At 53.4% G+C, this 27454-nt stretch overlaps 1 protein-coding gene across 1 annotated transcript in view; it reads right to left on the bottom strand.

Moving 5' to 3' along the window:
- The window catches only part of KIAA0930 (KIAA0930 ortholog), a 45051-nt gene extending 17766 nt beyond the window's left edge, over nt 1-27285 (bottom strand). The window contains exon 1 of the mRNA XM_050805916.1: nt 27057-27285. Within this exon, the coding sequence (XP_050661873.1) occupies nt 27057-27258 (202 nt within the window). The 5' untranslated portion in view covers nt 27259-27285. The remainder of the gene's footprint in view (nt 1-27056) is intronic.
- Between the last annotated feature and the right edge of the window lie 169 nt (nt 27286-27454).

Raw genomic sequence — 27454 nt, 5'->3', positions numbered from 1 at the left:
GAGGAGGAGGAAAAGAGAAGGAGGCTTCATTGGTGAGGGTCTGGGTCAGCAAGCCTTGTCAGCCTCCAGGGGTGAGGGTCAGGAGAGCCCACAGGACTGGCAAGACCTCCCAGGCTCACAGGACCTGGGGAACCACACATGCATGCTGTCTGCAGAGTCGCTTTGAAATTCCTGCCGCGTTTTTGCAACAGGCAATGCCCAACTCACCCTACTACAGACCCTTGCAAAATTAAGCAAAGGGCTATGATTATTCCTGGATAAAATTCAATTCTTTGTTACCTCCTCTTAACATTGTTTCACTTTTGGTTCCCTCTTAGAGCCCAACAGAATAAGAGAATAAATTTGGTCTTTAAGGCTCACGCCTATCATCCCAGTACTTTGGGAGGCTGGGGCAAGGGGGCGCGGATCACCTGAGGTCAGGAGTTCAAGGCCAGCCTGGCCAACATGGTGAAACCCCGTCTTTGTTAAAAATACAAAAATCAGCCGGGCATGGTGGTGGGTGCCTGTAATCCCAGCTTCTCAACATGCTGAGGCGGGAGGATCACTTGAACCCGGGAGGCAAGAGGTTGCAGTGAACCAAGATCACGCCATTGCACTCCAGCTTCGGCAACAGAGCGAGACTCCATCTCAGAAAAAATAAACAAACAAACAAACCAATAAATAAGCCAAGTATGGTGATGGATGCCTGTAGTCCCAGCTACTCTAGAGGCTGAGGCAGGAGAATTGCTTGAACCCGGGAGGCAGAGGTTGCAGTGAACCGAGTTTGCACCATTGCACTCCAGCCTAGGCAACAAAGCAAGACTGTCTCAAAAAACAAACAAATAAACAACAACAACAACAACAAAAAAACAAAATCAAACCCCAAAAAAATAGCCCTTAGGAAAACTGCCAGATTCTCACAGAGTTAAACATACACTTACAAAACCAGCCACTAGCCACTCCTAGGACCTGCCCAAGAGAAATGAAGCACATGTCCACCGAGACTGGCACACAAATGTTCACAGCATCTTTGTTCATAACGGCCCCAAACTGGAGACCAGGAGAATGCACACGTGTCACGATAAAAACAAACTAGTGATCCACACCACACCGCGGATAAACCTCAAACTTGTCCCACAGAGCAAAAGAAAGCAGGCGCAAAAAGCTATTTACTGTATGATCCCATCCACGTGATGTTTCGGAGAAGGCAGAACTGGAGTGACTTAAAGCAGATGGGTGGCCGCCCTCAAAGGTTCTGCGTCTTGATTGTGGCGTTGGTTTCACAGGTGTGTATGGCCATCAGCACTCATCACACTTGGCCGGGTGAGGTAGCTCACACCTGTAAATCCAGCACTTTGACAGGCCAAGGCGGAAGGATTGCTTTAGGCCAGGAGTTCAAGGTCAGCCTGGGCAACGTAGTGAGACCCTGTCTCTACAAAAAAATAAAAATTAGCTGGGCATGATGGCACGTGGCTGTGGTCCCAGCCACTACAGAGGCTGAGGTGGGAGAATCCCTTGAGCCCAGGAGTTCAAGGCTGCAGTGAGCTATGATCGAACCACTGCACTTCTACCTGGGGGACAGAATGAGACTCTGTCTCTAAAAGCGTATTAAAAAATAAAATTTAGGCCAGGCGCGGTGGCTCACACCTGTAATCCCAGCACTTTGGGAGGCCGTGGCAGGTGGATCACTTGAGGTCAGGAGTTCAAGACCAGCCTGAGCAACATGGTGAACCCCAATCTCTACTAAAAATACAAAACTTGGCTGGGCGCGGTGGCTCAAGCCTATAATCCCAGCACTTTGGGAGGCCGAGACGGGCGGATCACAAGGTCAGGAGATCGAGACCATCCTGGCTAACATGGTGAAACCCCGTCTCTACTAAAAAATAGAAAAAACTAGCCAGGCGAGGTGGTGGGCACCTGTAGTCCCAGCTACTCGGGAGGCTGAGGCAGGAGAATGGTGGGAACCCGGGAGGCGGAGCTTGCAGTGAGCCGAGATCGCGCCACTGCACTCCAGCCTGGGCGACAGAGCGAGACTCCGTCTCAAAAAAAAAAAAAAAAAAAATATATATACAAAACTTAGGCGGGTGTGGTAGTGCTCACCTGTAATCCCAGATACTCAGGAGGCTGAGGCACAAGAATCACTTGAACCCGGGAGGCGGAGGCTGCAGTGAGTCGAGATGGCACCACTGCACTCCAGCCTGGGTGACAGAGCGAGACCCTGTCTCAAAAAATTAATTAATTTATAAAACATAAAAACTTATCAAACTGTTCAGTCTACATATATGCAGTTTATTTTACATAAATTATATGCCAATAAAATTGTTAAGTCGTAGCTGATGCTGGCAAGGGTGCACTGAACTGGAACTCTCCGATATGCTAGAGAATAAAACGTGAGAAGCTAATGAGCACTTTCTCATTCCTATGCATCTACCTTATGGCGGAGTGCACAATTAAAGGCCTTTTGCACAAAAACATTTCATGTGTTACTCATGAGAGAAAATAACAGCAGTAACCACGATGAAGACGATGAAAGGAAAGGACACAACATCCTGCAGTTTCCGGCATTTCCCCAAGGTAAAGCAAGCCGTATGTATTCACCCAAATCGTCACCCATCTTTTTAAAGGATGGCTATAAAGATGACATGCAGATGCACGGGAATATGTGTAATATGACGTTTAGCGGAAAAGCAGAACCCCAAGTTGCAGACACACTGATGACAACTCCATAAATCACATGGAAACGCTAGAGGAAAACAGACCAGAACGGTAGGAGTGGATGAATTGAACAGAGTTGATGTTTTCCTTTTTTTTGTTGTTTTGACTTAATATTTTCAGTCATAAGATATTACTTTTTCCCATGAATGTACAACTTTTAATATCATAGGACTCATTAAGAAAGGGAGCGGGGAGAGTGGAGAGAGAAGAGATTCCCTCTCTTCAGAGGGAGGAAGGGAGGCAAACATAGACACACTCCACATCCAAGAGCCAGGAAAGGTCGGGACTGGAGGGATATCTGATTCCCGGAGGCACAGTACAATGTTAGGAGCTGCAGTCAAACACACGTGAGCTCAGGTCCTGACACTACCCCTCCCTACCCAGGTGGCCAGTTCATTCAACCAACCTCTCTGACCCTCAGTGACTCCACCTGTCAGATGGGCCTCTGACCTGCCACCCGCCCAGAATCCAAGGTGAGGACTTGGCTGGAAGTGAAAGCGCTCTGCTGGCTGCTCAGCTCCAGCTGCTGCAACGTGGGCTGCTGGAGACCCTCTGCTCTGCTGCCCTGCATGTCAGAAACACTGACACCAAGCACAGCAGTGTGACCTGCCTGGATGACGTCAGTGGATCCCAAACCTTCCAGTGTCCTTTGGCCTCGCGGTGCAGTAACTGGCTGTGAATAAGCACACAAGGTACAGCTGGCCTGTGAAGTCACTGCTGACTCTTTCTCCCACAAGCAAACCCCTTCTCCCTTTACCCTTTCCCAGGGCCTGCCGAGCAAGAAATCCCCTGGGTCACAAGCCCTGGGAGCTTCTAGTCCAGCACAGAGCCTCCTCATCTCCAGACTTCCGTCTGTCCCTTCTCCCTGCTGTCTTGCCAGTCAGGGCTGCAGGTCTTCCCCACCCTCAAGCACAGTGGAGACTTATGGAAGCAGATGTGGCCCCCGAAAGCTGAGCCAGGCTCACTGTGGTAGCACCTCGGACAGCTCTGTGCCCGCGGGCCTGCCTTCCCTCCCCGGGTCCTATGGAGCCAGATTACTGTCCATTCTCCTCATCTGAGGCAACCGTGAACACTGAATTAGTCAATACCAGCCCACTGGCTCCTAGGGGAAATACAAGGTTAGGGTCCTCTGATCACATTTTCAGCAACTGATCAATTCATAACCTTGCTTTATGTATGTTTCTCTTTCAAGACACCTTATTTGAGGCCAGATGCGGTGGCTCATGCCTGTAATCCCAGCACTTTGGAAGGCTAAGGCAGGCAGATTACTTGAGGTCAGGAGTTAAAGACCAGCTTGGCCAAAATCGCAAAACCCCATCTCTACTACAAATACAAAAATTAGCCAGGCGTGGTGGCGGGCGCCGTAATCCCGGCTATTTGGGAGGCTAAGGCAGGAGAATCGCTTGAACCTGGGAGGCGGAAGTTGCAGTGAGGTAAAATCACGCCACTGCACTCTAGCCCGGGAGATAGAATGAGACTCCGTTTAAAAAAAAAAAAAAAAAAAAAAAAAAGACACCATATTTAATATATAGTTCATTCACTAACATTGAACTCACGCCCAGCAACAATCAATGTTGAACGAAGCTTCTCTAACACGTGTATTTTCTCCAAAGAGTACATCACAGCCATCTCGTGCCTGGGATTAGACAGCACCTCAGCCCAGGGCCATTTTAAATCACTGCCAAAAAGCACAAAAAATGCAAAAGACATGGCACTAATTAGACGCAAAAAGGACACTACTTTGCAGTGTGAGGACCGACATACGAAGATGCAGCATCGCCTTGTCCGACCTCAGCTGGAAACGTGCGTCAGGTAAGGAATTTTTCGGCACTCCATGAATGTCAGTCATTAACCTGAAAGTACCATGAGTACTGATACTGGGGTCACAAATACATTTCAGTGAGTAGGTGGATCCGTGAATAATGGCAATGGCCTGGACCGGGAAAACTGATATTTGCTGGGAGTTCTGGCAATCCGGCTGCCTCCCCTGCCTCAAGCGAGTGACCTGCTTCTGTAAGTCAGTCACTTTCTTCCAATTCCAGAACTGGCAGAGCCCTTTCCAGGAGAGTGACTCCAGGGACGAGCAGGGAAGAGGGCGCGTGGGAAGTGAGCATTAAGCCTGGGCCATCCACACCCCAGTGCAGTGTCCACCACCTCTGAGTTGCCACTAGTTCTCCTAGTTCTGCACGACACCAGACGGGTGACATGCCAGCACCAACAGCTCAACAGTGCTAGTTTCAGGAGCGAGGAATGTGATGACAGCTCACATGTGCCCTGCACCCTACAGTTTGTTTACTTATTTATTCATTCATTTATTTTTGAGATGGAGTCTCGCTCTTGTCGCTCGGGCTGGAGTGCAATGGCACGATCTCGGCTCACTGCAACCCCGGCCTCCCAGGTTCAGGTGATTCTCCCACCTCCGCCTCCTGAGTAGGTGGATTACAGGCATGCGCCATCACACCCAGCTAATTTTTTTTATTTTAATTTTATTTTTTTGTTTTAGTAGAGAGAGGGTTTCACCATGTTGGCCAGGCTGGTCTCAAACTCCTGACCTCAGGTGATCCACCTGCCTCAGCCTCCCAAAGTGCTGGGATTACAGGCGTGAGCCACCACGCTCAGCCCACCCTACAGTTTATAAAACCCTTCCACCCATTGTCTTTTCAGATCCTCAGGGCAACTTTATGAGGTGGGGACAACCTCAGCTTAGTTTCAAACCTCAGTTTTCATTTTCAGCCAAAACTTGAGACTCCAGTGGCTAGATCAGGCATATTCAGGAACTGAGACTCGAACCCAGCCCCTGCAACAGAGCTCATATCCTTCTCCTGGATAAGCCCACATCCTTATCCTTACCCTGGCCCTGCACAAGGATTCTCCCAGCTGTGTTGCAAATGCAGAAACTGAGGGAACCCAGGGGTCACCTGGTGAACAGCTAGCTAGGAAAGCAACTCAGGCTTTCAAACCTCCCCCCTCCCCCAACTTCTAAGTCCCCAGCGGAGTGGGCTCACAGGGGCCACTCTGAGCCCTGAAGCACCCCCAAGTCTTCCTGGGATAGCCTAAGAATGCCTGGAAGAACTTCGGACAAGAGCTTCATGCACGGGGGCTGTGGGATCCACTTCCCAGCCGAGTGCCAATGTAACATGATTTAATTATTTTCCACGGAGATGGTTCTTCAGATGCACACGGAAAAAGAAGGGAAACTTTTATCTTTTGAGGCCTTTCACATGAGTCCAATCACTATACGGGATGGGGGAAGGATTTGTCAGACTGGAGTTCAAGAGCAGACTTGATTCCCGTTTGTGATGCACTGCCCAAGTGGGTAAGTGACAACCTCTCCGACCCTCCGTTTCCTCATCAGTAAAATTAGAACAGCTGCCTCCTACGGTTACCATGGAGACCAAATGAGATCCTACACAGCGCTCAGCAGCGCAACCCGCACTTAGAAACGATGAATGACAACTGCCACTCTGGTTACTATGATAACTTGGAATATTTCCCACCAACCAGACCCTGGGAATAATCATGAGTTCGACTTTAGGAGGCACTCCTTGAAACCCACCCCAACCCTTTTTTAGAAAAGGATTAAGCCATTAAACCACACAAGTTAAGCAAGTTATGGTAAAGCCCTAATTAAAATAGTTTACAGCGATTAAAAATGATGGTTCTGTTTTATAAAGAAAAATGTCCAAGAACTACTCCCAAAAAAAGTACATTAGCCCAGCAGGCCAAGAGGTTTTTTTTTTTTTTTTTGAGACGGAATCTATGTTACCCAGGCTGGAGTGCTGTCACGTGATCTTGGCTCACTGCAACCTCCATTTCCCCGGCTCAAGCCATCCTCCTGTTTCAGCCTCCTTAAGTAGTTGGAACCATAGACATGCACCACGACACTCAGCTACTTTTTGTATTTTTGGTAGAGACAGGTTTCACCATGTTGCCCAGGCTGGTCTCTAGCGCCTGAGCTCAAGTGATCCGCCTGCCTCGGCCTCCCAAAGTGCTGGGATTGCAGGCATGAACCACTGCGCCCAGCCCAAGAAGTGATTTTGGGAAAGCAATTCTATCAGATCTTCAGGAAACAGACAGCTAGCTTCAGGGCTACTCACCCAACTTCAGAGCCTAAGAAACATGCCAACTCATTTTTACAAGGAGGCACAGTATTGATTTCAAAGACCACATACACAGAAAATTACAGGCTAATCTCACTTACGAATGTCAAGACAAAAATCTTAAATATAGCATTTAAAAGAATCCAGCAACTTCTTAAAAATATATGCCATTAGCCAAGCAGGATTTAATTGGGAATAAAGAATGGTTTAGGCCGGGCGCGGTGGCTCAAGCCTGTAATCCCAGCACTTTGGGAGGCCGAGACGGGCGGATCACGAGGTCAGGAGATCGAGACCATCCTGGCTAACACAGTGAAACCCCGTCTCTACTAAAAAAAAATACAAAAAACTAGCCGGGCGAGGTGGCGGGCGCCTGTAGTCCCAACTACTTGGGAGGCTGAGGCAGGAGAATGGCGTGAACCCGGGAGGCGGAGCTTGCAGTGAGCTGAGATCCGGCCACTGCACTCCAGCCCGGGCGGCAGAGACTCCGTCTCAAAAAAAAAAAAAAAAAAGGAATGGTTTAGGCCAAGCTCGGTGGCTCACATTGTAATCCCAGCACTTTGGGATGCCGAGGCGGGCAGATGACCTGAGGTCAGGAGTTCGAGACCAGCCTGGCAAACACGGTGAAACTGTCTCTACTAAAAATACAAAAAAATTAGCCGGGTGTGGTGGCACGTACCTATAATCCCAGCTACTCAGGATGTTAAGGCAGGAGAATTGCTTGAACCCAGGAGGCGAAGGTTGCAGTGATCAAGATCGGGCCACTCCAGTCTGGGTGACAGAGTGAGACTCGGTCTCAAAAAAAAAAAAAAAAGTCCAATATTAGAAAATCTATTAATATATTCATATTTAGAGCTCAAAAGAGAAATAACAGAGGATTATCTCCATAGATGCTGGAAGAACATTCAATCAAATTCAACACCCATTCCTGATTTATATTTATTATTTTATTTTGGGACAGGGTCTATGTCGCCCAGGCTGGAGCACAGTGCTATGATCATGACACACTGCAGCCTCCACCCCCGGCCTCAAGCGATCCTCCCACCTTACTTTCCCAAGTAGCTGGGACTACAGGCGTGCAATACCACGCCCAGTTCTGTTTTGTATTCTTTGTAGAGGCAGAGTTTCACCATGTTGCCCAGGCTGGTCTTGAACTCCTGGGCTCAAGCGATCCTCCCACCTAGGCCTTCCTAAGTGCTGGGATTATAGGTGTGAACCACTGTGCCCAGCTCCCCCAGCCCCCCCACTTCTCACAAAACACTGCTTCCACCCTGTGCTACGCGTCACCATCCCGGCCCATATCACCATCACTGCCTGCTCACTGGTCTCTGCATTCCACCCTGCCCATTGTTAGAACACAAATCAGTTCTCATCACTGCACGGCTCAAGTTCCTCCACCAAGCTTATTTCCTGACCTGCCCCCAGGCTCTTCACTGAAATATCACCTCCTTCTCAGAGAGGCCTTCCCAAACCAACTGATTTAAAGTTGCAAATCCCATCCCCAATATGCCCTATCCCACTTCCAGCTTGATTTTTCTCCACAGCACTTGTCAGTATCGAATATATATTTTGCCTATTTGTTCTGTTTACTTTCAGTCTTTCCCTAGTAAAGGAGTCGGCAAATTCCATGAAAGTCCAGAGAGAAAATATCTTCAGCTTTGCAGACCACAGGGTCCTGTCTCAACTACAAAATCAGCCATGGCAATACGTAAAGAAACGGACGTGGCTATGTTCCAACAAAAATTTCTTTACAGAAACAGGAAACAGTCCGGATTTGGGGTATAGTTTGCCAACACCGGCCCTACCAAAGCCGACGTATGTTTTCACACAGATGCCCTACCAGAACTTAAGCTCCACGAAGATACCATTATTTTTCACTCTTTGATCATTTTGTTCAATGCTATACACTCGGTTTCCAGAATGGCTTCTGGCATATAGGACATAATAAATATTTGCTAATTGAATAAATGAATTAAATGATTAATGAAAGCAAGGTGGTATCAGTACATGATTGGACAGATCAATGGAACAGAAAAGAAAGCAAAAACACAAAACTCAAACACACAATAACTGAGTTTTTGGGTTTGTTGTTATTGTAGTTTTTTGAGATGGAGTCTCACTCTTGTTGCCCGGGCTGGGGTACAGTGGCACGATCTTGGCTCACAATCTTTGCCTCCCAGGTTCAAGCGATTCTCCTGTCTCAGCCTCCTGAGTAGCTGGGATTACAGGCATGTGCAACCATGCCCAGCTAATTTTTCTATTTTAGTAGAGACGGGGTATCACCATGGTGAGCAGACTGGTCTCGAACTCCTGACCTCAGGTGATCTGCCTGCCTCAGCCTCCCAAAGTGCTGGGATTATAGGCATAAGCCACTGCGCCTGGCCAAGAGTTTTTATGAAGACAGCACTTCAAATCAATAGGATGTAGATTCTTCTTCCACAGTTGGTCTTGGTACAAATGGTATGCTGAGGAAAAAGAATAAGGTTGGGTCCCTGCTCGAGCCAAAATAAATTCCAAAAAGATTAAAACTTTTAATGTTAAAAGTAAAACTATAAAAAAGAAAAACCATGAGAGGATTTTTTATTCCCTCAGAGAGGGAGAAGCCTTTCTAAGGAGAACATAAAAGCTATTAAGGAAAAGAATGATCAAACTACATAAACACTTAAAATGTCTCTTGAGACAGGGTCTCACTCTGTCACCTAGGCTGGAGTGCAGTGGCACAATCACTGCAACCTTGACCTCCCCAGGCTCAAGTGATCCTCCCACCTCAGCCTCCTGAGTGGCTGGGACTATTGGCACACGCCACCACACCCGGCTAATTTTTGTATTTTTTGTAGAGATGAGGTCTCACTATGTTGCCCAGGCTGGTCTCAAACTCCTGAGCTCAAGCAATCAGCTTGCCTTGGCCTCCCACAGTGCTGGAATTACAAGCATGCGCCACTGGGCTTGGCCAAAAATTAAAAATTTCTATAGGAAAAAAACCAGCAACCCCCACTACCACCATAAACAAAGCAAAAAACAAATACCACACTGGAAACATAGACGGAACTCTTTTTTTTTTTTTTTTTTTTTTTTGAGACGCAGTTTCGCTCTTGTTGCCCAGGCTGGAGTGCAATGGCGTGATCTCGGCTCACCGCAACCTCCACCTCCCAGGTTCAAGCAATTCTCAGTAGCTGGAATTACAGGCATGCAGCACCACACCTGGCTAATTTTGCATTTTTAGTAGAGACGGGGGTTTCTCCATGTTGAGGCTGGTCTCGAACTCCTGACCTCAGGTGATCCACCCGCCTCGGCCTCCCAAAGTGCTGGGATTACAGGCGTGAGCCACCGCACCCAGCCGGTGGAACTCTTAAACGAGGGCAATTTCCTTAACAAATACTAAATTGTATACAATGCATAAGAAAATAAAACGGCAAGGAAAGCAGAAGGAAATATAAGTGGTTTTAGAACACAAAAACACACTCAACTTCACACAATTAGAGAGTAAATTAAAGCCTCAAGATTCTATTTTCCACCTATCAGATTTGCAAAGATCAAAATACCTGACAACACTTCAGGTCAAAGAGGATGTGGAGAAACAGGGACTTTATATCCTGCAGTAGGGACGTAAACTGCCAAAAATATCAGATGGTCAAAATCACAAACGCATTTTACCTCTGACCCAGCGATCTCACAAGGAGAATTTTTCCTTGTGGTCTCACTACCTACCACCTACGTAAAATTCTGTAAGTATTACAGCACTGTTGGCAAAATACTGGACTTGTCCTATCAATAGGGATAGTAACTAAATTAACTAACTATAAGACATTCACAGAACAGAATACTACACAGCAATTAAAAAAGATTGAAGCAACTCTATCTGTTCCAAAGAGGAAAATTCCCTAGGATAAATGAAGCGATAAATGGAGAGCAGACCAATATTAGAGGTTTTTCCTATTAAAGCCAATCGTTTAAGATGACTCCCATGCTTGCTGGAGCCTGCGGAAGAGAAGGGAGGTGAGGAAGCCAGATTGTCAGGGTCCATCCTGGCTCCAGCGGTTCTGGTCATGTGACAGACAAATCCAAACCTCTTGGTGCCTGTTTCCTGACTTGTAAAATGGCAGTAACAATGGTATCTACCTCCTGGGTTGTTGAGAATTTAAGTTAGTCCATCCACGTGAAGCCTTTAAAATTGTGCTGGCACCGAGCCAGGACCTAGGATCAGCACCAGATAAGCACCCAGGGTCACCACCGAGCCAGCACCCAGGATCAGCCCCACATAAGCACCCAGGGTCAGCACTGAGCCAGCACCCAGGATCAGCCCCACATAAGCACCCAGGGTCAGCACCAGATAAGCATCCAGGGTCACCACCGAGCCAGCACCCAGGATCAGCCCCACATAAGCACCCAGGGTCAGCACTGAGCCAGCACCCAGGATCAGCCCCACATAAGCACCCAGGGTCAGCACTGAGCCAGCACCCAGGATCAGCCCCACATAAGCACCCAGGGTCAGCACCAGATAAGCATCCAGGGTCACCACCGAGCCAGCACCCAGGATCAGCACCAGATAAGCACCCAGGGTCACCACCGAGCCAGCACCCAGGGTGGGAAAGTATTATTACATCATTACTAGTATCCTCATGGCCTCTGGGGAGAGAAACTGTAGAGGAGAAGAGAGACTCAGTATTTTCATTAAGAATCTTCTCATAACCTTTGTATTTTGTACCCTGAGCATGTTTACCTATTCAAAAAGTAAACAAAATTTTTTTTAACAATGCAGTTACTTGGAAAAACGCTCATGGTGGAGGAAAAAAGCCGGACATAAAATTATACCTGAATACTTAAATGAAGGAAACTATTTTTAAAAATGCCTAGGAGGAAAGCCTGAAGGAATTACACGAACATGCCCACAGTGCAGGGTTAAGAGTGGTGCAGTGCACAGATCCTCATCCTGCAAACAAAACAAAAGACAAAAAAAAGTGAGGCCAGAGCCGGGCGCGGTGGCTCACGCCTGTAATCCCAGCACTTTGGGAGGCTGAGGCGTGCGGATCACGAGGTCAGGAGATCAAGACCATCCTGGCTAACACGATGAAACCTCGTCTCTAGTAAAAATATAAAAAAATTAGCTGGGCGTGGTGACGGGCGCCTGTAGTCCCAGCTACTCGCGAGGCTGAGGCAGGAGAATGGCGTGAATCTGGGAGGCGGAGCTTGCAATGAGCCGAGATCGTGCCATTGCACTCCAGCCTGGGCCACAAAGCGAGACTCCGTCTCAAAAATATAAAGAAATAAATAAAAAGTGAGGCCAGAATAACTTTGTCCTGTTTTACAAATATTCTGCGGCATGTTTACAAATACACCCAAGGGCTTCCTGGGTGCCAGACACGGTGCTAAACACTGGAGCCTGACGCTCTTGATCTCACAACTGAAGCAGATTTTATTTTACAAATGAGGACGCGGCAGGAGGGAGAGACTGCCTGGCTCCCACGGCTGCTTGGAGCTGGTGCTTGAACCCACTCGTCCTCACATCAGTTAGTCTGGTCTCATGCGGTCCCGGCCCCGGCGAGCTTCGGCGGAAGCAGGACGTATTCATAAGTAACACAGTGAGGAGTGAGATGGTAGCTGTGGCAGGGGCCAGCAGGGGAAGGCGGTGGCTGGACAGGGAATTCCAGTCGGCTGGGGACTCCAGGAAAACTAGGAATCAAGCAGGCAAAGGTGGAGAGCAGTCAACACTCCCCTGCAGGGAAGACGAGGGAGCCCGGGATGGTGGAGCGGCCCTGAGGCCGAGGAAGCGGAGTGGGAAGCAGAGCTGCGGGGGCCGGGCCCTTTTCCCTGGGTCAGCGGTTCTGCGTTATCCCCAGAGGGCTGGGGACCCCTGAAGCGTTTGGTGGGGAGGGGCTGAGAAGGCATCTCTGCGTGGGGCGGCCTGCAGATGCCGGGTGCCTGTCCCGGAACTGTCTGGGTCAAGGGCCTGGAGAAGGTCCTCTCCAGAGAACATGGGGCTCAGCAACAGACTCCACTTGGCCCTGGCCACGGTCCAAAGGTGGGGGTCAACTGGCCTCTTTGGGGAGAGTCCAGGCGGCCCTTGGCCCTCTGGAAGCCTCCGCACTCAGGCAGCCAGGGCCGGCTGAATGGGCTTCTGTGGCCCCTCAATAGGCCTTTCATCCACTCGTGCCTCGCAGAGCCTCTCCCAGAGCCTCTCTAGCTAAGGGCCTCCCTCCCTCGGGGCACAGCAAACAAAGGCACCGTCCAGGGAGGCCCCAGCTGCCCGAGGCACTCGGAGGAGGAGAGCTGGACCACTGGGTCCCCACGTGAGCAGTGCCATGTCCTCTCCTCTGACCAAAGGGAAGCGTGGGCTCTCCACTGTGCGTGCCTAAAACCCCTGCCTAGTTCCACATCTTCCTCTGGAAGAAGTCCAGGCTCCCTTACCAGGCAAGCCAGGCTCTCCAGGCAGCCCCCGCCCTCTGCCGTGTGGTCCCCAATGTTCCAGTCATCCTCGGCTCTTCTTCCCTGACCAAACACCCTGCATCCCCCCGGGAGGCCTTGCTCCCTCTCAGCAGGTCTCGACCACACCACAGGGCACAGGACACGGGCACGGCGCCCATTCCAACTTGGCCTGTGCAAGTCAGCTCAGTGGCCACCTCCACAGTCACCCCCTAGGGGTGCCTTCCTTACCACCCCACCCCAGCACCGGCCTTCCCTGACCCAGATAGGGCCCTTGCAAGGCATCCCGAGTGCTGCTTGTGCCACGTGCACCTGACCCCGTTGCCTCACTTGATCTTCACAAAGATCCTGACAGGTAAGAATAATTCCCTTCATTTACCTGATGAGGAACTTGGGACTCAAGGCCTGAGCACCTGGTCTGCAGTCGCTCCGCTGGCATGGGTCAGGGCCAGACCACAGTCCCACCTGCCTGCAGAGCCATGCTCCCGGCTCCACACTGCAGACTTGTCACACTGGTTCCTGACTACCTGTCCCGAGGGCTCCTCCCCACCCATACAAAGCCCCCTGCTGGCAGGGCGTCCGGGGCCCAGTGCAGGGCAGTATCCACCACAGGGAGCCAGTGAATGATGACAAACACAGGACATGCACAGGACATGCCGAGCCCCGTCCTCAGTGCGCTCGGAGAACACGCGGCAGCCTCTCCACTCACCCCCAGCTGATGGCAGGCAGAACTTTATTCATCGGCCCGTCTTAGACTTGTACGACGTTGTGAAATACTCAAAGTGCTTTCACAATCCCCAGGCCACATCTGTGACCGCCTAATAGCAATTTTACAGTTAAGGAAACCAAGGTCTTTAAGTCTGGGTACCTGGCAAGCTTGTGGGAGCTGGGCTTCATATCCAGTTCCACCGGCCTGCTCTGCCCCAGGCACTGTGTGAGGTCCTGGGGGACAAAGGAGAATAAACCCTGACCTTAAGGCGCCTTGTATGGGGTGGAGGCTCCCGCTGGATTGGGGCTCCCATAAAGCGTCCTTTATCCTCCTCCAAGCAGCAATTTCCACAATCCCCCCCACCTCCTGTGACCACTGCACCTGCCGCCCCCGCACCCCACAGCTGTTTCCAGTTTCAATATCTCCTAAGCACAATCATCAAGCCGAAACAGTGGCTCCAGATTCAAATTCCCGTCTTCTGTGAGATCATCCTCACGTGGGCCTTATCCAAGCTCCTAACTCACTGACTGCCCGACACAGAAAACCGCCTCCTACGCAACCGGCTGACCACTTCCTGAGTAACTTCTCAGGCCTCGCCTTGCTCTGGCTCCAAGTGTCCCTGGGAGAGAATGGGCCCCACTGAACTACAGGGAAGGATCCCGGACGCAGTGCCTTCTTGTCGCAGCCTGACAGAGATGACCTCATCCCTGCACCCTAAAGCAGCAGCAGCTCCGGCTGGGGCTGATTCATCCGGGTTTGCTGCAGGGAGAGCGCTCCTGGGAGCTGAGCAGCAGCTCACGAGCTCCCACTGTGTGCAGGGGCAGCTCCCTCCTCCCAGGGTCAGGATAAATCTGGAATCCTAGACCCCCACACCCCTGGTAGGCGCGCGGTCTCAGGGATGGCCCAGGTCAGCACCGGCCAATGGAGACAGTCCATGGGCCGGCAGGAGGGACCTGCAGACAGAGCTGGGGGTTTGGGGGAGGAAACCTACGACCCAAAGGGTGAAGTCACAGTTCACAGGGTTGTGGGATGACAGGGTTCCGATTTCCATTTTGTGGGGCCAGAGTGGGCTGTGATTCTTCTTGCTTGTCTTAATTCCTTCACTTCTGATGTCCCCGAACCCCAGCACACACAGCGTCCCCCTCCCTGAGCAGCTGGTCCTGCCTGTCCACAGTGCTTTTTACAAGTGGCTTGGTTTCAAGTGGTTAAGAGTGTGGACCAGTGAACATGTGTCCCAGGACCTTGGCTGTGAGCAGTGACCAGGTCCACCTTCTTCTCCCTACGTAATAAAAGGAAACTGAGGCACAGCTCTGCCACCTGTCACAGGCAGTCTCCATGACATGCTCTGAGGCTGTAGGTCTGACCCTCACTCCCTCCCCAGGTAGAGACAGAGCAGTAAGCAGTCCTACTCTGCAACGGGGAACGGAGCCCAGAGGGCTACAGGGACTTCCCTGAAGCGGCTCCGCAAATCACTGTGCGAACCTTCGTTGCCCTCTTCCTGCCGCCTCTGCTCAGGCGGGGGCCCTGTGTGGGCAATGCCTCGCTCAAGGACCAGTTCCCCAACAAATGATCACCTCTTCACCCGAAAGATCCCTCTCCACCCACCCACCACCACACGCGCCCCTAGGCAGCTCCCCGTCGCTCCCAGGGGCCTGCGCCCAGGCATCCATCTACTCTGAGCTGGCGCAAGGGATGAAGAGCCGGAGCCCTGGAGGGGAGCTCAGGTGGGAGAGGGACAGGAGCCACACACGGGGGGCTATGTAGAGTCACAGCACTGGGGCAGGAATCAACAGGTGCCACCAAGAACAAGCGGAGCGGTGGCCGATTCCACCAATGGGTCAGGAGGAGGCCACAGAAGGGCCCTAGAGAAGAGAGCTGAGGACCACCCCCCTCCGCCAACAACGGGGTGAGGAGGGTGATTCCAAGCAGCATGTGGAGGGGTCCTCGGGAAACCCCCTCCAACGTCTTATGGCTGCGGCACAGGGGGTCAGCTGGGGCAGGTCACCAAGGGTCTTGGACTATATGCCTGGCAGACATAGGAAGCTGAGGCAGGAGAACCGCTTGAACCCAGGAGGCAGAGGTTGCAGTGAGCTGAGATTGCACCACTGCACTCCAGCCTGGGCAATAGAACAAGACTCCATCTCAAAAAAAAAAAAAAGAAAAAAAAAGAAAATACACAGGTTGAGTCCATTTCTTTGGATCTTCATTTCCTTTTGAAGGCTCCTGTATCATGTAAAACTCATACTAAATTACACTTTTCTCTTGTCTGCCTTTTGTTATAGGAACCTCAGCCTTGAACCTAAGGTGGGAAGAAAGACATTTTTCATCTCCTACATTGGCAGTGGGGCCTGGAGATCCAAGGGATGTCTGGGCTGGTCCCAGCGATGTGTGTGAGCAGGATACAGAGGCAGGGGCGGGAAACCAGAGGCACGAACGATCAGCCTGCACCAGCCTGCCACCACCCGCTCCCCAGTGAGCGCCAGGCTCCCAGGAGTCAGATCAACCCTAGTTTAGCACTGCATTTCCAGGGCTCCAGACATCAAGAGGTTCTTAAAGGTGTGAACATGGGCCGGGTGCAGTGGCTCACGCCTGTAATCCAAACACTTTGGGAGGCCGAGGCAGGTGGATCACCTGAGGTCAGGAGTTCAAGACCAGCCTGGCCAACATGGCAAAACCCTGTCTCTACTAAAAATACAAAAAGTTAGCCAGGCGTGGTGGCGTGCGCCTGTAATCCCAGCTACTCAGGAGGCTGAGGCAGGAGAATCACTTGAACCCAGGGGGTGGAGGGTGCAGTGAGCCGAGACGGTGCCACTGCACTCCAGCCTGGGCGACAGTGACACAGTCAGGAACGGCCACGTGGGGACATACGGGACGATGCAAGTGGGGAGAGGAGACAGCCCAGGCACAGCCTGGACCTCAGCCATAGCTGGCTGAGGGGCAAGGGAGGGCTGACTCTTGGCCTGCGGCTGAGGCGTGCCGGGGAGAGCAGACACGGGGCGGGCAGCGAGTCCCGTCTCGGTCAGGCTGAGCTGGAGGTGCCCGAGACACACATAGGTGGGAGCAAATGTCCGAGGGTCAGTTGGTGATAGGGTTCAGGCCACATTACGCCAAAAAACACGCTGGCATTTGAGAAAATAGAAGCAGGAAGGTCTCTCTCACCCCCTCTGCCCTTCTCCCTGAAGCAGGTCATAAGACCCTCATGTGAGAGGCACCCTCTCTCTGTCTGGAGGAAGAGAGCATTCCCCATCTCTGAAGACACAGGGATTAGTTGAGAGAAGAATCTCAACAAACAGGCCTTGCTAAGTGCCCCCAGTTTATTACCACCGTATCACATTTTTTTTTTTTTTTTTTTTTTTTTTGAGACGGAGTCTCGCTCTGTCGCCCAAGCTGGAGTGCAGTGGCCGGATCTCAGCTCACTGCAAGCTCCGCCGCCCAAGTTTACGCCATTCTCCTGCCTCAGCCTCCCGAGTAGCTGGGACTACAGGCGCCTGCCACCTCGCCCGGCTAGTTTTTTGTATTTTTTTAGTAGAGACGGAGTTTCACCGTGTTAGCCAGGATGGTCTTGATCTCCTGACCTCGTGATCCACCCGTCTCGGCCTCCCAAAGTGCTGGGATTACAGGCTTGAGCCACCGCGCCCGGCCTTTTTTTTTTTTTTGAGATGGTGTCTTGCTTTGTCGCCCAGGCTAGAGTGCAGTGGCGCCATCTCGGCTCACTGCAACCTCTGCCTTCCAGGTTCAAGCGATTCTCCTGCCTTAGCCTCCCGAGTAGCTGGGATTACAGGCACCTGCCACCACGCCCGGCTAATTTTTAGATCACCTCGTGATCCACCCACCTCGGCCTCCCAAAGTGCTAGGATTACAGGCGTGAGCCACCTCGCCCAGCCCAGATCACACTTCTTTATCCAATCAGACCCCTCCATAATTACCCACTTCTTTATAAAACCTAGCACAGAAAATAAACAGGCTGAGGCTGGGCGCAGTGTCTCATACCTGTAATCCCAGCACTTTGGGAGACTGAGGCAGGTGGATCACCTGAGGTCAGGGGTTTGAGACCGGCCTGACCAACATGGTGAAACCCTGTCTCTACTAAAAATACATAAAAATTAGCCAGGCATGGTGGTAGCCGTCTATAATCCCAGCTGCTCAGGAAGCTGAGGCAGGAGAATTGCTTGAACCCAGGATGGGCAGAGGTTGCAGTGAGCCGAGATTGCACCACTGCATTCCAGCCTGGGCAATAGAACAAGACTCCATCTCAAAAGAAAAAAAAAAGAAAAAAAAAAAGAAAAGAAAAGAAAGCAAACACACAGGTTGAGCCCATTTCTTTGGATCTTCATTTCCTTATGAAGGCTCCTGTATCATGTAAAACTCATACTAAATTACACTTTTCTCTTGTCTGCCTTTTGTTATAGGAACCTCAGCCCTGAACCTAAGGTGGGAAGAAAGACATTTTTCATCTCCTACATTGGCAGTGGGGCCTGGAGATCCGAGGGATGTCTGGGCTGGTCCCAGTGATGTGTGTGAGCAGGATACAGAGGCGGGGCGGGAAACCAGAGGCACGAACGATCAGCCCGCACCAGCCTGCCACCACCCGCTCCCCAGTGAGCGCCAAGCTCCTAGGAGTCAGATCAACCCTAATTCAGCACTGCATTTTCAGGGCTCCAGAAATATGACCTCCATGAATGACACAATGGTGACTACGAATATATAAAAATGTACACTCAGACGGGGCAAAAACTGCAGAGAAGGTAAGAAGGGTCTTGATTGGCTGTTGTTGCCTATGAAGCAAGGTTTCAGAAAGAACTAGAAGGCAGAAGCCGAGTCCAGGGCCACCTCACCCCAGGTCCGCCTATCACTCTGAGGCTTGGTCCCCCCTCTGTAAACAGGACAACACCCCTCTTGCCTTCTGCTCAGCACTGCTCTGAGGACACACGAGGGTGTGCAGGGCAGCACTTCTCTATCATAATTACATGGATAATCCACACGCTTCATAACATGTGGACTTGTATTCTGCTCTTCTCTCTTTCTCTGCCATAAGTGTTGCTCCAAGTGTGAAAAGCATTTTTCAAGATTCAAAGGACATCCCAATACAAAGCATTTTTACATTAAAGATAACGGACACGTGGAGTGAGGGAACTTTGCCTGTCGTTCCTCACCTGCACCACGGGGCAACAGGCAGCACTGGTGAGATCCGGCAGCCAGCCCTCCCGATTCGTCACCCTGTTTGAGCCAGTCAGGGTCCACTGTGAGTCTCCCCTACCTGTGTCAGGGATAGGGCTAGGCTGGTTGAATTCTGGGACGTTCTCTCCATCCCAGCTCCCCCAGGACGGGCTGTGACCCAGAGGGCGTTCTACTGCCTGAGCCGAAACTGGGACACTGGGAGCAAACTGCCCCCCCTACCTTGGGAGGATCGAGCTCATCAGGCACAGGAAGCCCGGAGTCAGATCTTCTCCCAGGAGGATGCCCATCCTGCAGAGTGGGCCGGGCAGGGACCAGCTCCAGGGGAGGCTGGCCCTCTGCCTCTCCATGTGGTGGGGCTGAGCCAGGGCTCTGTACTTGACCTCAGCCTCCGTCTCCCTGATGTGCAGAGTTCGGCTTTGACTCATGGGCACAGGTGTCTCTGGGGGTGAGGAAGGGACCCTGTGGAGCATTTATTTTCCCACCCACCCCCTGCCAGGTATCAAAGTTGACGACATTAAGGTTCGTGCTGTTGGGGCTTAGGCAGGTCCAAGGACAGGTGGCTGGAAGCAGGCCAAGTCAGGAGGGTGGAGGAAGGCATCACAGCCAGTCCCCTCCTGCTTCTGAGCCTCGGCGGCCCCATCTATCAAATGGGGGCAGGGGTGGTAAACAGCCCAGTGGCCACCAACCCCGGCTGACACAGCCAGACACGGAATGAATTACACCACAGGCTCCAGGATCCCCCGGAGGACTTTCATTCGGATGCCCAGGTCGGGGGAAGGAGTGGGCATTTTGTTTTACAAGTTCCCCAGGGTTCTGTGCTCTGGACACGGTGTGGTACAGAGTGGGTAGACTGAGGCAGGCGGGGTGTTCCAAGGAGTGGAGGCTGAGGTTCAAGTGGAACAAGTAAGCACAGGTGCTGGGTCGAGTTCCCCAGCACGGGCCACGCAGGGCATGCAGCCCCACTTCTGAGGGGTCGGTAGGCCTGGATGGGAAAGGTCCCCTTAGCACAGGAGCCGCAGCCATAAGGGCCCAGAGGCAGACATCACCTGGGACGTCTGGGAAATCACATCCAGTCAAAACACGCTTCAAAGTCAGCTGCAGAACAGCCCTGGTGCCCACCTGGGTGGCAGGACCTTCACCGGATTCTGACTTACCCGGGGACCTGGTGGCTGCTCTCAGGACGCTGGGAGGGTGGGCAGGACAGCCGGGTTTGGGTGATGGGCAGCGAGCTCTGCCCTCTTAGGAAGCTGAGTGCACCAGACCCAAGCTGCTGGAAATGACCGAGGGAAGGTCTACCCAACCCTCTGAGCCTCCGCTTCTTCCCTATAAGACACGGGCTAACTCCCACCTGACGGGGGTTATGAGATTAGATGACGTATTGTTTACAAATCCCGCTTGGCCCTGCCTAGCCCAGCATTGCGTGCAGGAAGGATTGGAGGCCCAGAGGGACAAGGGCCTCCAGAGGACAGAAGAGCGGGGCTGGGGCTGCTGCTATGCACCAGGGCTTCCCCAGCCCCCACAGAACCCCTAGCGGGGAGAGCCTGGACTGGGGCTTGCAGAGCTCCTGTCTGTAGCAGTGACAGGGAGAGGCTGGTTGAATTCTGAGACGCAGGGGCCGTGGCACAAGCCAGGCACGTGTACTGACCCTGAGGGGCAAACGTCTCTGTTATCTCCGAGGCCCCGGCAAGCTGGGGCGGCCCGGAGTGAGGGGTGACCAGGAGTGGAAGGTCAGTGAGTGTGTGGGTGCAGTTGGGGAGCTGGCCCGGCCTGTGCTCGGGGCTCAGCTCCCAGGCCTCACGGTCCTCCGATGGGGAAGAGGGCACCTCTGCTTCCTGCTCTGGGAAGACAAGCCTGAAACGCCAGGGGGAGAGCTCTCAGGGGAGAAGACGAGGTTGGAGGATCACAGACTGGCAAGGCATGGGCCCAAAGTCTAGTCGGAGGCTGGATCCTTTCTCAGCTCCTTGCATGCCCTCGGCAGAGACACCCATCACCACCTGCTGTGGCTCACCTTCCTTCCTAGTCCACAAGCTATCTTCAAGGGTTCCCCTTAAGCCCTGTAAACACCCATCTACCACCTGTGGTCCTGCCCCTGCCCTTGGGGGTCAGACAGCAGCCTCCAAGAAATGGCCTCCCAGGTTGCCAGCTTAAAGACATAATCCAAATACAGACACCTTTGCACGTAGAAAAAGCTTTGCTGCAAGTTATTTATAACAGTGAAAACTGGATCCCGGCTATGCTTCCAACCACATGAGACCAATAAAGTAAACCATGGCATGCCCACCCAACTCCGGAGCAGTCATTTACTGTTTAGAGTCAGAACATGGGAAATGTTTTAGGAACTTTAAATGAAAAAGCGTGATTAAGAAACCTGTATAGAGGATCAAGTACTCTTCTAAAAACCTCTGGAAAGACCAGCGGGCAGGACTTTGCAAAGTTAATAGTGTGTCTCTCGGTCACTGGAAATAGGAATAATTGTTTCCTCTTATTTTCCAGTTTCTGTAACGTGCATGTAACTTTTTTAATTAGAAAAAAATTTGGGAAATCTGAGGATGTTTAACAAGTCTCCTGCTCAGGGCTTCTTTACAGCAGCCTAGTGGTGCGGCCGATACGAGCCTCCCCAGCTCGATTGAGGAGGCAAGGAGACCCAGGACAGTGAGGGAACGGCTCATGCCGCGGAAGTTCTCTGCAGAAGGCTGGAAGCCAGGGGCGGGAATGACTCCCCAAGGCCCAGAGCAGGGCAGCACAGCATTCTCACCCGGGCCGGTGGTGCCCATGCGGCCACTGCAGAGACGTCCGTGCAGCTGTGGTCCTCGGCCTCTTTAAAGTGTGAGGTCCAGCGTCCTCAGGTTCCCCCCGAAAGGACACAGAGTCTCAGCCTCAGGAGAGGGCCTCCCGGGCTGCTCCAACCCCAGGAACGGCTAGAGGCCGGAACCCACAACCCTTAAAATAGGCCCAGGAACCGAAAGAGGCTCTGCTGCCATGCCACACGGCCACACTTCCTCCCCACTGTGCTGGCCCACAACCAGCTCTGACTGTCTTGGGGTTGGAGGGCCCCAAGGAGCCCAGGGAGACCTTCCGCATTGACTCAAAGCAGCCTGAGCGTCAGGGTGCAAATACAACCCTAATTCCACGTGCAGGCACTGGGCCAGGTGCTTTGTATCCTGGATGACAACAGCAGCCTGGACTGCGCCCGACTCCACGCCAGGGGTTTGTGCTGAGCCTGTACCTGCCATGTCTCATTTACCCCGTCACTTCTCTCATACAATCCCCAAGTCCCTAGAGAGTTTGTGGTCTCCAGTCTACAGATGAGGACACTGAGGCCCGAGGGCTGGAGTGCTTAGCCAGGGCTCACAGTCTTCCTTTCCAGCAGCACCTCCCACGAAAGGGCCCCCAGCCCCCATCACTTATGCCCAGCTACACCTGGCCTAGCAAAGTGATGGGGGTTGGGGGAGGTGAAGGGGGCACAGCGCTCTTCCCCACTCGCAGGCCCAGCACACGCAGGTGTTCAGCATAGAGGCAAGGCCGTCTCCCTCACTCCTCGGGCCCATTCCACGAACCCTTCCGGGACGGCTATTTGCACATGACGGGCCTCAGCTGGAATGGCAGCCTGCCACCTGCCAGCCACGTGGCTGTGGGTGCATCCCTCCCCGCTCTGAAGCTCAGCTTCCTCACCTGCAAAATGAGGTCAGGACAGAACCCACCTCTCCAGGAGCGGGGCTGAAGGCAACGCGGCAGGTGTCAGGCATCGGCTCGCGGCAGGCACGCAGCATCCTCTGCACTGGTGGCCCCTCCCGTGCAGCCGCTCCACAAATCACACCTGCAGGGCTCTCTGAGGCCAGAGCTGGGAAACACCAAGTTCTCAGCCAGGGAGTACTCCAGCCTCGACTTCCACAGCCCCGCTTAGAGCCAAGTGAGCTTCTGCTCCTCCATCCACACAAGCCTACCCAGCCTCAGCCCTGCTTGAAGACTGTGCTGTCCACAAACCCCTCCCATGGGCCATGCTGGTGGTTCCATTCTCTGCGGCCTCTGGCTAAGAGCTCACAGCTCCACTGGGGCCCTGCCTCCATCCACTGTGGCCAGGCTGCCACACAACCTGAAACACCAGACCCTCAGCACAGGTCTAGGTGGGCCTCACCTCTGCGCAGGGTCAAGCAATTAAGAGCTTGGGCTCAGCAAGATTCGGCCACTCTCTAGCCTTGCAGCTGGGGGCACATTACTTCCCCCCAACCTGTGTTCCCTCATCAGAAGAAACTTTGGAGTAATCCCATGGGATTACTCCAAAGACAAAAGGAAAGAATGAACATAAAACGCCCTTCTCTGCAGCACTCCAGACACAGGGAGAATCCCCCAGGCCACCTAAAAGGGGGTTAGCCCCAAATGCCAGGCACAAATTGCTCCAAAAATGCTCAGCTGAGGCAGGGCGCAGAGACAAGCAGCCGGATGTGGGCCCCACCTGCTCACGGCACCCCTCAGGACTCACACCGGGTCTTGGGCCCAGGTTGCGTCCACATCGCCTGACCAACTGTCGGGTGGGCTGCCCCTGTTGAAAGGGGGCCTGCGTGCTTCAGCGAAGGTCCAGGGCCCAGGAGGAAGTGGCAGGGTTTGTCCCCCTTCGGTCCAAACGTCTGCATCGCACACCTGGGTCCTGAATCACCTGGCTTATCTGTGACCTGGAGTCACGAGCAGTGTCCTGTGGATGCAACACCAAAATCTTGCTCCGGGCAGCCGTAGCCCCGGCTGCTTCCAGCAGGGTTTGTACTTCAGCTAACAGTGACCTGTGCTTCTGGCTGTCTCCCCCATGGACTGTGCCCTCCCACAAGGCAGGAATCAGGGCCCAACACTCCTGCCCCCTCTCAGTACAGAGCAAGTGCTCAAGTCCCCTTCTACTGCAGAGGCTGCCACAGACAAGCCTTGAAAGCCAGGTGTGAATCTACAAGGTGCCTTTCATCACGAGAGCTGAGCGATGATCCCTGAGTGGGGAGGGCCAGGAGCTTTGTCCCATCTCATAGACACTGACTCCGAGAATGACAACCACTCAACCAAAGCCCAGCGTCTCCACCTGAGGCTCCCTTGACACCTTCAAAACCACCTCAGAGGACACGGCAGGATTCTGAATAACCCAAGCTTTCGCTAAACAACAACAACAACCTGGGAGATTTAAATTCACTCATACATCTAACAGGCTCCCAGAGACGTGAAGTGGAGATGATCAAACACAACCCTACCCCCACAACTTGCACGTGTTGATGATTCCGAGGACGCAGAAGTGCTCCAGGGCTGGTGTTCTGGCTCCTCTCAGGACTCACACCTGAGAGGTGAGAGGTGCGCTCTGCTCCACTCTGGGCATCAAGTTCCTAGTAAGCTCATCCCTCACTGAACATCATGATAATCTCTCATCTGAAAAATACGACTTTTTTTTTTTTTTTTTTTTTTTTTGAAACAGTCTCACTCTGTCTCCCAGGTTGGAGTGCAGCGGTGCGATCTCGGCTCACTGCAACCTCCGCCTCCTGGGTTCACGCCATTCTCCTGCCTCAGCCTCCTGAATAGCTGGGACTATAGGTGCCCGCCACCATGCCAGGCTGATTTTTTTTGTTGTTGTATTTTTAGTAGAGGTGGGGTTTCACCATGTTAGCCAGGCTGGTCTCGAACTCCTGACCTCATGATCCGCCCGCCTCGGCCTCCCAAAGTGTTGGGATTACAGGCGTGAGCCACCGTGCCTGGCCAAAAATGAGCCCTTCTAAGAAGTTAAGATTCCCATCTCTGTGGCCCTCCACGCCCTTCATCTGCCAGTCCAGATAATAATTTTCTCACTTGTTCACTATGTGTTTACTGGGCACCTGCTCCGTATGTGCCCCATGCTGGGCACCAAGACGAATCAGACTGGGTAATGCCTTTGAGGGCCTCACGTGCTAACTGGGAAGACAGCACACAGACCATGACAAGGCCACAGTCGTCCTGATTGTCCCGACAAACACGTCCCTGGCACAGAGAGAACACAGGCAGCACAGGACTGTGGCCTGGGAGTTGGAAAGGGTTCCCGGGGAGGCAGCACTGGAGCTGAGACTTAAAGGAAAACTTGTGGGGCACATGAGTAGGGGCGGCTTTCCCCGCAGAGAAAACAGCAGGTGTAAAGTGCAGTGCTTCAGAGCCCTGCAGGGACTGAGTTCAGCAGTAGGGGAAGAAGGGAGACCTCGCACGTGTGGGAGGCCTGGAGGCCGGGAGAGGAGCCCTCAGACTCTTCATCGCTGATATGGAGATAATACTGCTCCCTGGCAAAGTCAATATTGTATCAGGATTAAATTTGCAGCATGAGGAAAGCACCCGGCACATAGTAAGCACTCAGTAAATGCTAGGTGCCATTTTCACCGTTCACTGTTCTGGGAATAGCCCTGCAGCCTCCTTGAGGGAGGGGCTGTCTACAAGAGGAGAGAAGGTGCTCACAAGTAAAGGTGGTCAGAGGACAGTAGGTGTGTGTGGACAGGGGAGTGGGGAGGGACTGCTTGCAGCTGCTGAGCAAACAGGGCCAAGTGGCCTGCAGCAGATGGTCCCTCAGACGCATCCCAGCTCAGATATTCGGTGCCAGGTGACAGGTGGGCCTGCCAGGGTGGCACACAGTAGGTGCTCAATGAATGTTTGCAGAATGAATTAATGAGCGTGCTCCAATTTCTGCTCATAAATCTTGACACCTTTCAGAAAGAAACCACTGAAACCTTGTCAACCATTGAAGTTCTTCTTGTCCGTTTCACTTCATAAGCACCCCCCACCCCCACCCCTCCATAAGGAAAGCTCCCCCTAGGCAGGCTAGGCTGGGGCCTGCTCACTGGGAAGCCTCTCATGCTAAGCCTGCCTCCTACAAAAGGGATTCAAATTTACTTCCTCTCCCCACTCCAGCCTCCAGGGTGTGGCCTGCTGAGGGGCTCTGAATGCCTGGGACTGCCATGTCCCGGCGGCTGTGTGACCTTAGGGGGATGCATTTGTTCTCTGGGACTCAGTTTCCCCAACGGTGAATGAAGGGGCCACGGGGTGAACCTGGAAGGCTGACATTCCCTACTCAGCAGTGCTGTCACCCCCTCAGAAATCCCCAGCCTAGCCTGGGGGTGGGGTGGGGGGTGGCTGACAATGTGGTATGAAGTCATTCCCAGCACGGAGGAGGGAGGGGTCTTTTCCATGGAGAAAATGACGAACCTGAGACGACAAAAGAGGGGGCTTCTCCTGGGCTTGAGTCTGGGCACGATCTATCAGTAATGGATTACCTCACTGGCTGGGAGACCCCACCCACACCTGCAGTCCCAGGCCCTTCCAAACAATACGAGGCACCCCCACCCCACGCCCCCCAGCAGATCCATGACTTAAGCCCAGAATCACACCGAGAGGCAACAGGCCTTGCCCCTCAGCCAAGCGGGCGGGTTCGGGGGGCCACTGCCCAACAGGTCCTTGGATACAGCTAAGGGATGAGAGGGGCCGGCGGGTGCGGAAAGACAAAGGCTTCGGGAAGCAGGAGACAGTGGCCAGGGCACGTTCGCAGGGAGGTCCACCCAGAGCCCACGAGGGCCCGGCCCTGCAGCGCTGGGCTACGGGTGTACCCAGATCCCACGCCCACACTCCCTGCCGCCGTGCTGAAGGCCCGGGGCGGGCTTCCTGGAGAAGGAAGAAGACCCGCAGAGGCACGAAGAGGAAGGAGGGAGATGAGAGAGACACCCGGACGGACTGACAGGGGGAAACGCCGAATGAGACCCGGGCACAGGGGTGCGGGGCGCTGGTCCGACAGAAAGCAGAGACAGACCCAGACGCAGGGCGGGGGGCGCATGGGGGAAGACAGGGCACCCGGGTAGACCCAGAGACCACGACACCCGCGCAGAGACAGAGACGCGCGGGGCGCACAGAGACACGGACGCGCAGAGGCGGCCCCGGAGACGCTCACCTCCCCCGGCCCGACCTCGCCCCCAGGCCCCACTCACCGAGGCCGCAGACCTCGCGGCGCAGGCTAAGGCGGCCGCGCTCCTCCGCTATGGCACGGAGCATGTGCTGCAGCGAGCGCTCCTCGGCCTCGGCGCCGCCCGCGGGCTCGGGGGCGGCGGGGAGGGCGGGCGGCCCGGCCCGGAGCCCCGCGGGCGCGGACGCCGAGGCGCAGGCCCGGCCCGGCGGCCGCGCGGAGGCCATGCCGGGCCCCGGTTCATCGCCTGCGCCGCGCCCGCAGGGGCCCCCGGCGCGCCCCGCCGCCCCCGCCCCGGCGCAACCCGCCACGAGCACCAGGGAAGCCACAATCCGCCTCTGTGCGCGTCGCCGTCGCCGCCGCCACCGCCACTCGCCAAGCCCAACACCGGCGAGCGAACCTCCGCGCCGCCGCCGCCCGCGC

This window comes from Macaca thibetana, chromosome 10, assembly GCF_024542745.1.
Source record: "Macaca thibetana thibetana isolate TM-01 chromosome 10, ASM2454274v1, whole genome shotgun sequence".
In the NCBI taxonomy this organism is placed as follows: Eukaryota; Metazoa; Chordata; class Mammalia; order Primates; family Cercopithecidae; genus Macaca; species Macaca thibetana.
The sequence above is the reverse complement of the archived record's forward strand: the minus strand, read 5'-3'. Positions and strand labels throughout refer to the sequence as shown.